General features: G+C 41.9%; 1 protein-coding gene across 1 annotated transcript in view; it reads right to left on the bottom strand.

Moving 5' to 3' along the window:
- The window catches only part of itgav (integrin, alpha V), a 125,685-nt gene extending 108,072 nt beyond the window's left edge, over positions 1 to 17,613 (bottom strand). Inside the window, exons 1-2 of the mRNA XM_078228536.1 lie at positions 17,019 to 17,613; positions 16,326 to 16,456 (exon numbers count right to left, since the gene is read on the bottom strand). Of these exons, the coding sequence (XP_078084662.1) occupies positions 16,326 to 16,456; positions 17,019 to 17,179 (292 nt within the window). The 5' untranslated portion in view covers positions 17,180 to 17,613. The remainder of the gene's footprint in view (positions 1 to 16,325; positions 16,457 to 17,018) is intronic.
- Between the last annotated feature and the right edge of the window lie 456 nt (positions 17,614 to 18,069).

Raw genomic sequence — 18,069 nt, 5'->3', positions numbered from 1 at the left:
AATCTAAAGTTTTGTCAAAGAGGTAGGTTTCAAAGAGTGCCTTAAAAAGTAGTGAGAGGTCAAGTAAAAATTCCAGAGCTAAGGGCCGGTGAAGCTAATGGCACAACGAGCAATGGTAGAGGGATTTTAAAAATTCAGGGATGTGAAGACAGGTCAGAAGTGGAAGATTGGCGAGATTGGACGAGCGGCGTCACAAATTATTGGCATACCTTACATCCCCTACAATATTAAGCGCTGATTAGCTGCTGCCTAATATAGAGTAAACAATAGTGAAAACCCTTACTCCGTACACTAGTTTATGGAAAATAACATCCATTACCACGTCTTCTATACTCAAGAGGTGGACTGCTGATATACACTCACCAAATGAAGATACAGACCTTGCGGTGGGTAACAAATGGGTTTACTTACACAAAATAGTAAAATAGGATAAATGCTGTGAAGTCCATCTCCCTTGGCATATAAAAGATAGCACTTGATTTATCTCAAAGCATAGACTTTATGCAGAGATTTACTTACTGTAACCTGAATCTAACATTGCCCTTAGAAAACATACAGTGCAAGAGTGAAACTGACTGTAAACCAACCTCAGGAAAATCACATTTTAACAGTCAACACCATCTTCCTTAGAAGTGTACCTACACAAAAACACATCTCAATTACTTCAGTTGCTTAATATGTGTTAGAGCTGAATGGAAATTTCCACACAGGGCGAATCGAACGGAAAGAAACTTTATGTAGCAAGGTGCCTCGAATAGTTCACAAGAACAATATGAAGTTTCCACAATGGCAGTGTCTATCATCCCCCTATCTGATCCAAGGATTTGAATGTCGCACAAACAGCTGACACACTGCACCTGAAAACACCTATGCTTCAGGGACCATTGCCTTAATGCTTATTAATTGACCATCGCCTGTCAGAATGTAACATGCGTTACAAATGGAATGCAGAATCTAACTTACAGAAAACCACAATTAACCCCATGAGTAAGGCTTCTCATAATAAGACTAGTAATTAAAGATCCACCAACAGCAAGAATTGTTTTACGGCATCTGTCTTGTAATTTAATTTTATATTGACTATCAATCAATCTGGATCCACATTCAGTAAAGACAGCAGCCTGCATTTGGCAGTACCAATGATGGCTAACTTGTCAGCAATCACCTCCATTATTTCTCTGCAACGGACAGTAATTGCTGGAGAATTAGTGATCTGCCTCACGAGCCCTGAAAAACTAATTTTGTATTTATGGAATGCCAAATTTATCCATTAAGATTTTTTAAAAACTCATTTTCTTTTTATAGTTTATGGCGGAATTTTCCGAGTGTCGTAACAGCGAAGAAACAGGAGTTTTTCGCACTGGTCTTTTTGATGTGCTCCGTATCACAATCTTCTGACACCTAGTGCAATGAAAGAGCCTCCATGCGATTCACATCCTCATGGAGGCTCCAGGCACCTGACTCGCCCAAAGTGGCCACACCTGTGTGCTGTTAAGCAAGGGGTGCTGCATTTAAACACTAACGAAGCACCCACAGTCAGTACATTGATGATTTCTTAAGTCAAAACAGTAGTTTATTTACATGGAGCAGTCGAACTTCACTGCCATTCTCCAGCCTATTAACTTGACGATGAATTGACAGTGTTTTACCATTGCTTTCATTATGTTACTCTAACTTTTCAGAATTGTTTTATTAAGATGGCACCGTGCAGAGCAGCCCAATGATTCACAGAGAGGGTGTTAAGGTGGCTGCTGGACACTGTGGAGGAGAAGAGGACCATTTTCTTCTCCCGGGCAGACAATGGCCCAGGGGTCAGGCCAGCAATGCCACCTGGGAAGCGGTGGCAGCAGCTGTCAATGCCCGCACACTGGCATAAAGGATCAGCAGCAAGTGCAGAATAAAAAGATTGAACTGGTTCAGGCAGCAAGATTTGCTGACCACAGCAGTGACTTGTTCAGAAATATTGAGTTGTGTATTGGGGGTCACCTTGAAAGAGTGAAAAGGAACAGGAAGTGTAATGTAGCAGGAGGGAGGCAGTTGTAATGATTCAATGTTTACCAAGACATGCTTACAAATTGCTCAGAATAATGTTCTTTATCTGCCTTCTGCCATTCCATTCCTTTTGTTCAGTAAGGCGTGAAGAAATTGTTCAGGAGGTTGACGAGTTTCCAGTAGCTCTTACATTGTGCCATTATTTAATTGCGAAGCATTTTGTTTTAATGAATGAGTAAAGCAACTTTAGAAAATTACGATGTTACAGATTAAATGTTCTCAAGGCAGTTTTCACTGACTGCAACACATCTGTAACAATTATTGTACTGCCTGATTCTTCTCCCAGTTCCAATGAATTCATAATGAACCCTTCTATTGGCCACACTGCACTGCTGAATGGAAAGGCATATTGCAGGAGGTGGTTAAATATCAACTCATCGATAAGATATGACCCAGCATACCCACTACTGTGAAAGAAGGAAGCAGAGACAGGTTTATTTATAGTTCATGGTGTCCTGTGTACAGGTTCCTTTTCGGAGGTCCTCCTACACTGGGATCGGAAGGCAGGAGCCCACCCCTTGCTCACGTGCTCCCCCACCCCTTCCCCAAAAGTCCTTGTGCACACCTCTCCCCCCAGCCCTTGAGCATGCTCTCTCACTCCCCCTCCACCCTCACGCAAGCCCTGTCTCCACCCCTCATGCACACTCTTTCACCCCCCCCACCCCACCCCACCCCACCCCACCAAATTCCTCATCCTTGCACTCTTCAATCACCATATCCTCCTCCTCAAACCTAACCACTATGATAAATCTTTCAGAGGACCTATATGGCTTTTCTGACCACTAACAGAACTTATAAAGCTTTACCATGGGAATGCCACCTGATCAGTTGATTTTTCCAATGCATTTTTGGCATTCAGTTGTGGCTTTAGTTAACTTCAGCTGCATCTGCAGTCGTGTCAATGTTTTATACTTCGAGAAATATTTTAAGTAATTAACTTTATTTTTCTTCTCTAACATATTTCCATCAACCAGCACATCCCAATCTCCATTTTGAAACTTTTCTTTATACTTGAGAATTGAACACAATATTTTGTCAACTAAATGAAATCTGGTGATACAATAACTATTGATATGAATTGAGGGATTGTTAGGATGTGAAATGTCCCAACAGAAACAATGGCAGGAATAGACTCTATTATACATTTCATATCTGAAATTAAGAAGTATGAGAAACAGGACAACATGAATAGCTCTGAGAGCTGTGTAGTGACAATGATGGGCCAAACAGCTTCAATCTGTGCTGTGAAATTCTCCAGTTCCCACTTAGAAATTGGATATCATCTCCGGAGTACTGCTACTGATTAAATTCATTGCTTCCCAGCATGTTGAGTAAGAAAGGAAATTCTTGTCTGCACGCACAACTATCTTTTCCCCGTCATACTACCTATTGAATAAGGTTATGCATCCTAACTTCAAACCAATTATCATAGTTTCACAATATACACAGCTAATTTTAGATTTTGTGGTTATGCTTCAAATAGGATAAATGAAGCGATTGCCAAAACTTCTAGGGTCTAAAGAAATCTCTATATTCTGAGAGAATTTGGTTTTACGTGAACAAAATCTTGATCCTGATCAAATATTCATTAGGTTTGGAAACGTAAAGAGGTCATAGCTCTGGTGCTGAGAATCCACAATAGAGGCCATTGCCTTGATTCTCTCCTGCTTAGTATAACACAAAGGAAGAAAGCATAATCAAAACACAGAATACAATGTTCGTTTTGAGAGCATGCAGACTTAGAGTGACTGACTTGGCCTCGCCTCAGTGCTGGGGGTGAGGGATTTACCTGCAGAATGTGTTTCAGTCTCCAGTGAGCTTCTTTATGCCACATCTTACTGCGATGGCGGCTGCCCCTTGAACATTTACAGTAGCTAACTGCATCACAATGCCAGGAGGCACCTCCCTAGGCGGAGGCAGTTGTCAGGGCTGAGCCCTGTATTTTTTTAATTATTTTATGGGATGCAGGTGTCACCAGCTGGGCCAGCATTTATTGCCTATCACTAATAGCCTTCGTGGGGGCAGTCAAGAATCAGCCCTAAAGGGCAGTAGTGAATCAGATGGATTTTTACAACAATCAACAACAGTTTCATGGTCATCATTAGAGTTTTTATTGAATTCAAATACCACCATCCGCCATGGTGGCATTGAAACCTGGTTTCAAATTGCCCTGGGTCTCTAGATACTAGCCCAGTGATAATACACTATGCCACTGCCTCCCCTCTTGAAGGAGCCTGGATATAAACCGGCCTCCCACACATGCTATCTCACTCTCATACAATCAGTGTTTTCCTACTGGAGATGGGGAAGGTTTAAGAAGGGGAGGTTAGGAGGGTAGGGATGGAGGGCGCGGGGGTGAGGAGGGAAGTTGGGAGGAATGAGAGAGGACAGGGATGAAGGTGGCTTGGGTAGGGGTGGGGGGGGGGTTTAAACAGCTGCGATCCTGGTTCCTGTCGCCCGGGGCTATCGCAAGTGCGCACGTCCAATTCCAGACCTGTCCACATAATAGCTGCTCGGGCTCGCAATTTCTCAAATTCAAACTCCCAAACTATGGGCGCAAGCCGCTGCTGTGCCCATCAGAATTACAATTCCCTTCAGGAATCGTGGGCAACATACGGACTTCACAATGCCGCTCCTCACCACGCTGGCGCACTGCGCCACAAGGGCAAAGTAGTTCCAGCCGGTGATTGTGTGAGGAAAGAAGTGCCCCTTCTTCGGATTGGCTCAGCAGAGTGACTGACATATAAATTCTGGAAGAGATTTTAAAGTAGTTCTGTCCTTGATTGGCTGCGAGACTCACATCATTTTGGGGCTCCCTTGGCGTGGTGTGTTTCATTGTAAATCTGGGGAAGCCACGACAGATCATGAAAGCGCAGCTCTGAAACACCCCTAAGCTGCCACAAATGTCACATACGTTAAAACAAACCATTGCTACTAAACTTTTCAGGAGCACTGACCAATAGACATCCTTCCCTTTTTTGGTTTAGCAATGTGGTTAATTTCTGATTACATTCTAACCTGTATGGAGAATTACTTCCTCTTAGATTTTAAAGGACAGCATTAATTTTCTCCAAGCTGCTGAACAACACAATTTGAGTCATAACAGCACAGGACATGATATTGCACAATTGCAGCAGAAATTATAAAAATCCTATGAGAATCAACTACCAGCTCCATTAACAATGAATCAATGAGCACAGTAGGTGGTCATTCGGCCCATTGTTTTGCTGCCACAAAGTAGACAGTCTTGTCAATATTGCACATCATATCCCAGTGCTCCTTTCAGTTCCATTTTACCCACAACCATCTTAGTTTCCATACTTCTGTTCTTTCTCTCCATGACAACTTCATTGGCCACAAGCTAAAACTACTTCAAGCTTCCGGGAATGCATATTAATGACAATAGCTCAGAAATTTGATGTTGTTCCGAGTTGGGTATGCAGCTTGCATCGTACGGAAGTGAATGCTGCAGTAGATGCTCCATCAGCTGTGGTGACAGCTCACCCACAAGCCGGCCTGGAATTTGGCAGCCTGCTAGGAATAAAGGTGACACAGAGGACTGGCATGGGACAAAAGAATCAGGACTCTTGCCAGGGTATCAGGTACAGAGCTGTATGACGTGCTGTCTGATCTCACAAACCAACAAGAGCACAAAAGCCAAGGCATGTGTGGTCAATGGCAATTTGAAGCTTACCACATGGTTGAAATCTAGCGCTCTCACATCCTGCTTCTTAGACAAGATGTAATTGGTTTTACTGGAGTAGAAAGTCTCAGTGTTTTCCCTCATCAGTGCACCGTGACTCTAACGTGGCTGTTGTCACCTATTGCTTCTTGAAAAGGTATTGGCATAAAAGTTGAGGTTGATGGTAACTTTGTCAACTACAGCAGTGCTATCCATACCGGGGTTCAAGGTTCACATTGAGACTGCAGCAGCTGACAACTTCTGTAATGGAAAGGTGTTCTCTTCATCATTGCTTTGGAGTAAAGTTAATGTAGAAGTGTTCCCTGAATATACACTGTGGGGCCTCCTGCACATCCACCTCCTCCTTCTGGCAGCTGTTTCTGCTCCCTTCCTTGTTGCTTCACCTCACACCCAGTCCCAAACACGACCCTAACAGACCACCCATGACTGCAGCTAAACCATTTCTGCAGCAACCAACAACAGCAAACGGTCTCTATTTTTGACAGTGAACTTGAATGATAAAATACACCAAAAAGCATCCAGAAATTAACGAGCAGCCTGGAATAAGAAACCAGCAAGTACTGCATGATCCCCTGAAATCGTGCCAATGAAGGCTCCTTCTTGCCAGCGAGCACCATGTTATGCTGTGTGAGTTCAGCACATGGCAAATGAAATTCTGGGTCATTCAAATATGGAAAATGGGTCTGGTTACTTTTTCCCCCAATTTAAAATGTCCTCAATCTGCACTTCTAACACGGTGCAACCACATGCATCTATTTGACTGACAGTGCAGTCCTATTCTGTAATGTCCCTGTACTCTCTGACAGTGAAATTGGGACTTCAGTATACTGGTTAACAACAACAAAAATTGTGCAGCACAATCAATTTCCTAGACCAAAGTTTTCACTGACAGTTCAATTCTAAGCAGAATGACTCATAGATGAATATTGTTAACAACATCCAAACAAACTGTTTCTTGTTTAAGTCAGCACATTAATACATAACAGCAACCAAAAACAAAATACACAAGATGTGTTTCACAAAACACAAGTACAGCAACTGTCTTAGACCAACTTTGCCTTAGTTTTTACATTTAGTTCATGAACAAAGCCAGTTCTGCTGCTGTCCACCGAAATGATCTTATTTGCTTTTCTTTCTTTTTTACACAGAGGGTGGTGGGTGCCTGGAACTCGCTGCGAGGGAGGTAGTGGAAGCAGATACGATAGTGACTTTTAAGGGGCATCTTGACAAATACAATGGGAATAGAGGGATATGGTCCCCGAAAGGGTAGGGGTTTTTTAGTTCAGACGTTCGGCATGATCGTTACAGGTTTGGAGGGATGAAGGGCCTGATCCTGTGCTGTAATTTTCTTTGTTCTATTTAAGCACACCAATGGCCTACATTCCAAATATCCACCGATAATTCAGATTTTAGCAAAATCATTAATGAACCATAGCTCTGACATTTTATCAAAATTCTCTATCTATTATAACTTTAACCCTCTTTTGTCGCTATTCTGCCTCCAGCACTATTAAGTGATTTTAGTTGACATTTTTACACGTGGCATTCAGGTATAACATAAAAAGGATTGAAACAATTGGCACTGATAAAATTAACCTGCATTTTACAGGAAAAGAAATTAACCAGAGTGTAGTGGGTTTAGTTAATTAATTGAAATATAATTCTCTGCAACTTAAAAAATGAAGTTTCTCTCTGGAACCATTAATAATGCTGAAAAACTGGCTAGCACATTACATTGCATTCTTTATACAAGTACTCACAAAAAGCTGCTAAAGCACTCTATTCTGATATGCAATAAGGGATGATCGAGCCCAAGGCTAGATTTATAACTGGGTCATTTCAGGAACGACCACCCCATTCAAGGCAAAAGCCCAAATACACTACATATAAACCATATATTCAAAAATTACTTAGGTCCTGTTTATACACATAAATTAACTTTTCCAATATGAATTCAACCAAAAAGGACTCACTTCCTAAAGATATTTTATATTAATAAAGAATGCAAGCTTGAAATCTGACAACATATGGACATTATTTAATTTCTGCACCAATGTCCAACGCTCCTAACTCTGTTTCATATTCATATACCATACAGAACGGTTCCGAAAATTTTGAAACTAGCTCCAAACAATATTTGATGGGAGAATTTGCTGCCCAAAGTTATGGTTCAGGACTTTTGTTAGCTATGCCGTTGTTTTAGAATGAAACCCAATTTTCTTAAAGCTATCCTGTAAAAAAATCAGGTTAGGTTTCCTGTGTTGCTGCACAATCTCACTTATAGTTCAATGCACAAACACAACTGCTGATAGGATCTCACTCCCACCACATCCAAGGAACCATTGGGGGGAAAAAATGCTTTACAGATTTTGTATGCGCTCAGTGTTTGTTCATGTGCATTTGCTTGATTATCCCTATGTAGTACAAATACGCAAGTCTTGTGTGTAAACAAAAATTACATAGGCTGGGATTCTTTGATCTTGTTCGACACGCCACCACTGCCAGCGTGAACGGAGAATTTGGTGCTTAGCCAAAATTCCATTCACTTCAGTGGACCATAAATTTCTCAGGAAGTTGCTCATATCATGCAGGACAAGGCATTACTTTATAAAGACATGAATGATAACACAATATGTTATTTGAAAATTAAGATGAAACTATATCCACTTAAGATAAAGTGTCTAGTTTAGAAAATGCTGGTTAGAAGCACTCCGCTTCCAATGACTGTCCTTCTATTCCTTATTTTGTTAAACTAAATTTGCATCCATAAGAATAACCTGTTTAGTGCCTTGTAGGCAAGACATGCATTTACGATGTTTAGCTGCTGAGACAGTTGAGAGGTACAACATTTGGGAAAAATAGTTTACAAAGACTATTGTTGAGTATGAGGTCGACTGTAGCTGCTTATTCTTCCCCGGTTTCCTGTTTTGGGGCAAAAGTCAGATTATCAAAGGTTAGAAGCTGTATCAGGAAAAGTGCAACATTGACACACAAAGTACATCCTTCTTACAGATAATTGGTTTTCGTTACATATCCACAATGGCTAAAAGGGAAAATTTAGTATGACAAGTGGGGTTAAGAAATATCTGGAATTAAGAATCTATTGATGAGCAGGAAACCATTATCGATTGTCGGAAAAACCCATCTGGTTCACTAATGTCCTTGAGGGAAGGAAATCAGCCGTCCTTACCCGGTCTGACCTACATGTGACTCCAGAGCCACAGTAATGTGGTTGACACTGCCCTAGGGATAGGTAATAAATGCTGGCCAGCCAGCGATGCCAATGTCCCATTAATGAATTTTTAAAAATAAACTAACATTTTCTATGTTTTTGAGTCATCCAACTTCAGGAAAGGATTTCCCTCCCCTTCCCAATGACACAAATTCACTTCTGATGGTACTGTTGCTGGCACGCTTTCATTTGTAGAGATTTGATTGTCTCATAGAAATACAGTAAGAAGTTTAACAACACCAGGTTAAAGTCCAACAGGTTTATTTGGTAGCAAAAGCCACACAAGCTTTCGAAGCTCTAAGCCCCTTCTTCAGGTGAGTGGGAATTCTGTTCACAAACAGAGCATATAAAGACACAGACTCAATTTACATGAATAATGGTTGGAATGCGAATACTTACAACTAATCCAGTCTTTAAGAAACAAAACAATGGGAGTGGAGAGAGCATCAAGACAGGCTAAAAAGATGTGTATTGTCTCCAGACAAGACAGCCAGTGAAACTCTGCAGGTGCACGCAACTGTGGGAGTTACAAATAGTGTGACATGAACCCAATATCCCGGTTGAGGCCGTCCGTTGAGGCCTCAACCGGGATATTGGGTTCATGTCACACTATTTGTAACTCCCACAGTTGCGTGGACCTGCAGAGTTTCACTGGCTGTCTTGTCTGGAGACAATACACATCTTTTTAGCCTGTCTTGATGCTCTCTCCACTCCCATTGTTTTGTTTCTTAAAGACTGGATTAGTTGTAAGTATTCGCATTCCAACCATTATTCATGTAAATTGAGTCTGTGTCTTTATAAGCTCTGTTTGTGAACAGAATTCCCACTCACCTGAAGAAGGGGCTTAGAGCTTCGAAAGCTTGTGTGGCTTTTGCTACCAAATAAACCTGTTGGACTTTAACCTGGTGTTGTTAAACTTCTTACTGTGTTTACCCCAGTCCAACGCCGGCATCTCCACATCATAGAAACACTCCAGTTTCATGTCAGCTTTTGTATTGACTGGTCAAATTTTCCCATCGGTAATTTCTCATTCACTGTGACCCTTTGTGTAGTTTTTGCGGTGATTTGAGTTTGTCCCTCAGATTTACAAAAGCATCACTTTCTAAGAATCCATGACATTCTTAAATGATCCACAGAGCAAATCGAAACAATACTGTCATTCAGAACAAAAATAAGCAAAAACGCACAGAAATTCAATCAGCATCCCAAAGAGGAAAGCTAGGTTATGATCTTCCTTGGCCTCCTTTCCTTTTTTACTATGCTGATTGACTTGGCATGTACCAAGTATACTTTGTTTTTAATTTCAGATTTCCAGAATTGGCTGTTTTTCCTGTTCATTTTATGATGTTTTTGTATTCGGTGACACTTTTATTACCTTAGATTAAAATGAATAACGTCACTATCCTCATTTTTGAATCGCTCACTTTACTGCATAATTCGCATAGCAATCGATTCACAAAATCTTTTCCATGTTTCTCTCAATTATTTGATTTTTGCAGTGATCTAGCTGGAAAGCTGTGGTTGAATGAAAGGATTCAACCACATGGACAACACAGTGTCACAGTGGTTAGCACTGCTGCCCGCACAGCACTAGGGACCCGGGTTCAATTTCAGTCTCGGGTCACTGTCTGTCTGGAGTTTGCATGTTCTCTCTTTGTCTGTGTGGGTTTCCACCATGTACTCCAGTTTCCTCCCACAGTCCAAAAGATGTGTGGGTTAGGTTGATTGGCCATGCTAACTTGCCCCTTAGCGTCAGTGTAATTATGTGGGATTACGGGGATAGGGTCTGGGTGGAATTGTTGTCGGTGTGGGCTTGATGGGCTGAATGGCCTCCTTCTGCAGTGTAGGGATTCTATGATCCTTATCTATGATTCTCTGAAATTACTAGGTGTTGATAGATAGTTGCCACACATGGATTTTGTAATGAAATCTGTCATGGTACACTTAATCTATAGTAAGAATTTCTATGATAACCTCTATGTGGCACACAAGTACACCACATAGTCATTTCCAATGGTGATGCGACAAAATGCTCTGGTTCCTTTAAGACTGTGCAACAGTAGCTTTCTAATAGAAATCACCCCTTGGTCAAATTCACTTCTGAGATAAAGCAGTCTAAAAGACATCCTTTCCTTGACATACTAGTTGAGAAATCCACGAATGGGTTTTCCACTACTGTCTACTTTCATCAGTCAATATATATCGTAGAATCCCTACGGTGCCAAAGGCGACCATTTGGCCCGTCGAGTCTGCAGTGACTCTCCGACAGAGCATCCCACCCAGGTCCTATCCACGTAGCCCCACATATTTACCCTGCTAATCCCCCTAACCTACACAAAGGGACAATTTATCATGACCAATCCACCTAACCTGCACATCTTTGGACTGTGGGAGGAAACCGGGACACTCAGAAGAAATCCAGACAGACATGGGGAGAACGTGTAAACTCCACACAGTCACCCAAGGCCAGAATTGAACCCAGGTACCTGGCGCTGTGAAGCAACAGTGCTAACCATTGTGCCACCTGTTGGGATTCATATAGCTTCATGTGCTAAAACTGGCCTCGTTGGGCACACAGGGCCCTAGCCATTTGCTCACCCTGAAAGTTCAATGCAGTTTGGTTGTTCATTACAGACAGAGTACAGATTGTACTCAACATGCTTGCAAAACCCAAAACAAAATGTCTATTCCACAATTAGACAATGTGCCATTAGCTTCACTGAAAACAATTTAAGATAATCAGTCAAGCTCATGATGAGGCTCATTTACGCTTGCTAAAAGTGACAGACATTCATGCACTGGGATGAATTCTCTGTAAACTATTTTCAATCACCGTGTGTTTTTTGACTTACTCTGGAGCACCAATAGTTCTCCAGTGTTTTCTCCATGATAATATGTCAACTAAGTCGACTTGCCAACCCAACCAATTGGTACCCCTTTCCCCTGAAGTAAAAATTGTGATCATTTGAAATTCGGCATTCTTGCATTTGTCCTGATGAGTGTAAGACGAAAAGCTTTGGCAACATATCTCTCTTTGCAACAGCATCAAAATTCTTATATTTCATGACAATTTCTTGCAGAACTTCAGTATATGATTCATATAGGGATTTTGATTTGATTGGCATTTGTCCAACTTGGGAGAAGATGGACCGTGCCTAGGTGTATGTCACTTCTCTATTGAATGTAGGAGTTGGCCTCTACAGTCACAACAGACAGAGTGGCAGTCCCTTCCACAGCTGAATAGCATTGGCTTGAGGTTGGCTGATGTTTTTTCCTTCCAGTGGGCTCTCTTTTCCTTTTGTCCTTTGCTTTTTCCATACCCTTCTTGAGACATCAATGGCCTGTAGACCTCGATGATGTTGGGCTCGCCATCCAGCCTTTACATGACAGGGAAGTCTGAAATGGCGCAGAAAGCTTCTTCAGTGATAGCATTCTCCAGTACAAAGATTGAGACAGGGCTCCATCCACCTTTCCATCTGCTTGCTAGTTTCGGTGATCATCCCAGTCCTTGTCTTCAAGGGTGCTGATATAGCTGCTGCTGGGCTTGTTGCGTTCTCAGTTCCTTCATACCGCCCTCTAGCATTAAGCAATAGATTGTATAGTGACATTGACTTTCAACCAGTATTGATTGGTGCAGTGCCATGCAGTCTGCTGAGACTTGATTCTGGCAGCTCTGGGAGCACCTACATTTTGCTTTTTGGGGACTTTTTTTGCAGTTCAAGAGGGCTCTCCACTTGGTTTCCGTAACCTGCTCATTTCAGTCCAGTAAGACTCAAACCTGTCAACATTCCTCTGATCTCTTTTTCCATATGCAATGTGTGCAGATGGTGCTGTGCCGATGATATCATTTTAACACCACACTGTGATCTTGGGCATTGTTGCCCAAAATAGCCGGATTGGGGATGTTGAGGAACTCCAAGTCCTTTCTGTGTCAGTGGCATGGCAAGTGTGGATCCAAGGATGACCTTTCCTATTTGGAGTGATATAGTTTCCTTGCCTGAAGTCTGACCATGTTACATGATTCATATCGGGATTTCTCATTTCATTTATCAATAGAATCATAGAATGACGCAGCATAAAAGGCCATTCAGCCTTTCATGCTTGTACCAGTTCTTTGAAAATGCATTGCAATTAGTGCTGCTAGCCTGCTCTTTCCCATAGCCCCACAAATGTTCTCACTTCAAATATTTATCCAATTTCATTTGAAAGTCATGACTGAACCTGCTACCATCCTTTGAAGCAATTTATTCTAAACCATAACATGTAAAGAAAAAATTCTATGTTGCCTCTGGTTCTTTGGTCGTCACTTTAAATCTTTGTCCTTTGCTAACTGACCCTTTTGCCACTGGAAACACTTATCATGTAGCATGCAAAGTTGAGCCTAATTCAATAACAGTATCTAATACCTTCTTTAGGATACTGCACAGCTGGGAGGGAAGGAAAAGACTTACTACTCTTGTAATTTTCATATGCTCTTTATTTCTGTATTATAATTTGATAATGGATTCATTTTAAATATTAAATACTAGCAAATTACATTATTTCCAAACCAATGTACAAAACATTTCTTATATTGTTCCTGTTTCTTTCCCCCAAACTGCTGAAAGCAAGAGATCATTGCATTTGTATAGCACCTTATACCCCTCAGAAATATATGACATTTGTTTATTTTCTAATATGAAATTATAAATGGTAAACTTAGCAGCAATTGCATGCAACATATTCCCATGAAGCTGCAAGATTAATCTGGTTTGGTTTTGCGGTTTTAACTGCATACAACATATTCCCATTAAAATGCAAGATTAATCTGGTTTGTTTTTGTGCTTTTAATTGAGAATGGAATGTTGACCAGGACACCAGGGGGAACTCAAGACTCTGCTTTAAATTGTGCCATGGGGCCTTTAATGTCCACCTGAATTAACATGGAACCTTAGTTTAATGTCTACTCCAAAAGGGACAAAACCCATATTTGGTGTTGCCCTTCAACACCAGTTTAGGTAACAAGTTAAATAGCCTGTCATGAGATTCTTATCTACCGACATTCCTGCAGTCAAAACTTTGAGCATTTGCTACTTAATTTTGTGAAGTCTGATGAAGGTCCATTACTGAATATGGAAGTTTCTCACTGTGTCACATGGCTACCCTCAGATTGAGAAGCACAAACTCCCTGCCATCTACTGAAAAGGGTTACATGTTGAGTCCTGAGAAACATGTCGAACGTTCAGCAGAGACTCTTTGGCCCCTGCTGACTTTAAAGGACTGACATAAGAGACCACATTAACAAAGTGCTCTCACAAAAGTTTCAAATTATGGTATTTAAAATGCAATTGCCGGCCTGAATTAGTAAAAACATCTGTTCTCAAAAATAATTCCTAATGTGATTCAAGATCCCAATAACACAACAGAAAACAACAAAATATACAAGCGGCAGGCGAGTAACTGTACAATCAATAAATTTCTACAACTATTCTCCTCTCAGTACTACTAGAGTCAACCAGGCGATCCAAGCTAGAATTATCCTGTCACACAGAACCCAGCTGAGGAGTAATTTGAACCTACAATGATGAAAAAAAAAGCAGTTCTTGACATTGAGATTTGGGGTAGAATATTTGCCCCATATACTGGTGAGAACAGAGGTGGAAAGACATGCAAATCAGCGTCATTAGTCCACTTGCTGGTTTGCCAACAGCATCCCATCCCAAGGCGGTTTTCTTCATATATACTTTTTAAACTTGCATTTATATTACATATATTCCAAAGACCTCACTACCAATTAAGTATTTTTGTTGGAAAATAGCAATTGTAATGTTGGCAACATAACAACAAATTTGTGCACAGCAAAATCCCACAAACAGCAATGAAATAAATGATCAAATTGTTTTATTGATACTGGCTGAGGGATAAACATTTACCAGGGCTACACTACCCCACCCTTCTTCAATAGTGTCACGGAATCTTATACATCTACTTGAAAGGGCAGACAGGGTCTCAGTTTAATACCTCACCCTCAAAAAAATGCAGCACTCCCTCATTATGTCACTGCAGTGTTAGTCTGGATTGTGTACTCCAGTCTCTCGACTGGAACTCAAAACTCAATCTTCTGACTCAGAGGTATTATCACGACTGCTGAGCCACAGAGGTTGAACATTCAAGTGACGAACATCCCATCAGACTGATGACTGCATTATCATCCCCATTAATAGTACATATTTTTGTAGTTATTTTCAAATATTTTAAGGCACTTTAACTGCTAAATTTGTGAACCTGTGTTATAATGTGCCCCTATTGGATAGGCGACAGATTTTGTTTTAAATATTGAATGCTTAAATGAGAATGTGTTAAGTGTGATGAAGTATAGAATCAAATTTGGCTTTAACTTTTAAATACTAAGGCAGTTTAAGCAATTGTCAAAACAGATCTGAAAAGTGATCATTTGTTGTTCACCTGATGAGACCACTCCCAAAGCCATAAATGTCAATGGAACATCTGACTAATAATTCAAGAAACCATCCTAAATATGTAACAAAAACAGAAAATGTTGTAAAATCTAAGCAGGTCTGAAAGCATCTGTAGAGAGAGCATAGAGCCAATGTTGAGAGTCTAGAGGAACCTCTGACAAATGGCCATCTAGACTCAAAACATTGGAAATTTGGCATGTCAGCTACGACTCTCACCAACTTTTACAGATGCACCATAGAAAACATTATTTCTGGTTGTATCACAGCTTGGTATGGTTCCTGCTCTGCCCAAGACTGCAAGGATCTACAAAAGGTCGTGAATGTAGTCCAATCCATCACGCAAACCAGCCTCCCATCCATTGACTGTCTACACTTCCCACTGTCTCGGCAAAGCAGCCAGCATAATTAAGGACACCACGCACCCCGGACATTCTCTCTTCCACCTTTTTCCTTCGGGAAAAAGATACAAAAGTCTGAGGTCACCTGACTTACCTTACCTTGCATTAAGTTGATTTTTCTCTACACCCTAGCTATGACTGTAACACTACATTCTGCACTCTCTCGTTTCCTTCTCTAATAACGGTATGTTTTGTCTGTATAGCGTGCAAACAATACTTTTCACTGTATGTTAATACGTGACAATAATAAATCAAATCTACTCTCTCTCGCCACAGATGTTGTCAAACCTGTTGAGATTTTCCAGCATTTTCTGTTTTTGTTTCAGATTCCAGCGTCCTAAAATGTAAACTTGGTTAAAAAATAAGTTGTTCAAAACACCCTCCATAATTAGGCACAATATACAATAACTTGCATCAGGTCTGTCTCCCACCCAGCCGGCAGTATTTCATTAAAAAATTGAACAGAAACTGAATTCACATACCTGTCTTGTCAAACTGGAATTGCTCGCAGCTGCGGTCCCCGATGGTCCAGGGGCACTTGTACACTGCACCCCCTTCCACAATGTCTGGCTGGGAAGTGTTTGCCTTTGGGGCTCCGATGAGAATATTCATCCTGGTAAGAAAAGAAAGTGGGTGAGGGGCAAAATACGAGGACTACCTCATATTAAGTTGATCTTTTTCTACACCCTGGCTATGACTGAAGCATTCTGCACCCTCTCCTTTCCTTGTCTATGAACGGTATGCTTTGTATAGCACGCAAGAAAAAACACTTTTCACTGTACACTAATACACGTGACAAAAATAAATCAAATCAAAAAGGAAAAGCCTTTGTTCAATTTACTGTACTTCACCTTTCCCGAAGTATACATTAATCTGGTGCAATGTAACGGATTGATCAAATGCATTCTGCAATGAGCTTTGTCAGATAGATACCATCACTGGTAAGATTTGACTGGAAACAAAGGCTATTAAAAGATCACAGTGGGGCCTCCTTTCGTTTCTGAATGCGTTGAGCAGTTAATATAATCGAAGCAGCTCACTAAATTCGTTGTACTGAAGCATTAATAGATTTAACTTTTAATGTCTTTTGTTGCAAACAAACTTGGGTTCACTGTCTATATAATTTTTTTTTACACACACCCTCCCTCCCTCTCCTCACACAATCTTTTACTCACTGTGTCGGGGAAGGTGTGAAAAAGTCCACCGCAAATCCGAAGTAGCTGCCGGCGGGACCGGAATAGACGGACGGCTTGGCGGTGTCCAGGTTGAAGCCGCGACAACAGGAGAGGCTGAGGAGGATGAGTGGCAGGCCGGCCCAGCGGCCCGCGGATGCCATTCTTCCCGACTCCCGGGGAGAGCTTGCCGCTGAGGGGCTGCTTGTGTTTGTGGGTAAGCGAGATGTGGGCCCCGACCCTGTGCTCCCCTTCTTCCCGCCGACTGACTCGCGGGCGACTGTCCCGTCTCCAGCTCCGGCTCAGAATTCCGATTGAGAAGCCCAGCCCAGCCTGACTGCTGCCCAATGATAACAGGACGGTGTCAGGAAGTGAAGTGAGGGCGCTGTCGGACGTGAATTAGACGGTGTTTCCCCCCCAGTAGCTTTTCCACCCAAAGTGGGGGGAGCTCCACCCAGCCAGCCAGACTTACAGCAACTTAATGCCCGTCACATCCCTCTTCCCCCGCCCTCTGCATTCCAACACACAACTGGGACAGAACAACCCACCGCACTGTGCGGCAGATCATTCTCTCTCACACTCAAAGGCAAATTACTGCGGATGCTGGAATCTGAAACAAAATAAATCAGAAAATCTCAGCAGCTCTGACAGCATCTTCGCGGGGACATCCAGACTCGAACCCTTGGCTCTCTATTCTCTCTCCACGGATGCTGTCAGACCTCCTGAGATTTTTCCAGCATTTTCTGTTTTGTCTCAGTCACTCGCTGGAACCTTCAGGGCAAACTTGGTGGGCAGAATTTTCCGGCCCCGCTCGCCCCGAAACTGGAAAATCCCACCCGAGCTCGACGGACCTTTCCGTGGTCCGCCCCTCACCCGCTACGATTCCCGTGGCAGGCGGAACGGGAAAATTCACCCCCAGTTCTGCTCAATTACTTGGCTTTTTGGCTAAGGTTAGGCCCTGGATGGGGTTCAATGCCTCACCTTGTCAGCTTGGATCGTGTTTGAACCTTTTATGGGCTCCCTGAATTGGATTCAATTGGATTTTGAATTTGGT

Source organism: Mustelus asterias, chromosome 14, assembly GCF_964213995.1.
Source record: "Mustelus asterias chromosome 14, sMusAst1.hap1.1, whole genome shotgun sequence".
Classification (NCBI taxonomy): Eukaryota; Metazoa; Chordata; class Chondrichthyes; order Carcharhiniformes; family Triakidae; genus Mustelus; species Mustelus asterias.
The sequence above is the reverse complement of the archived record's forward strand: the minus strand, read 5'-3'. Positions and strand labels throughout refer to the sequence as shown.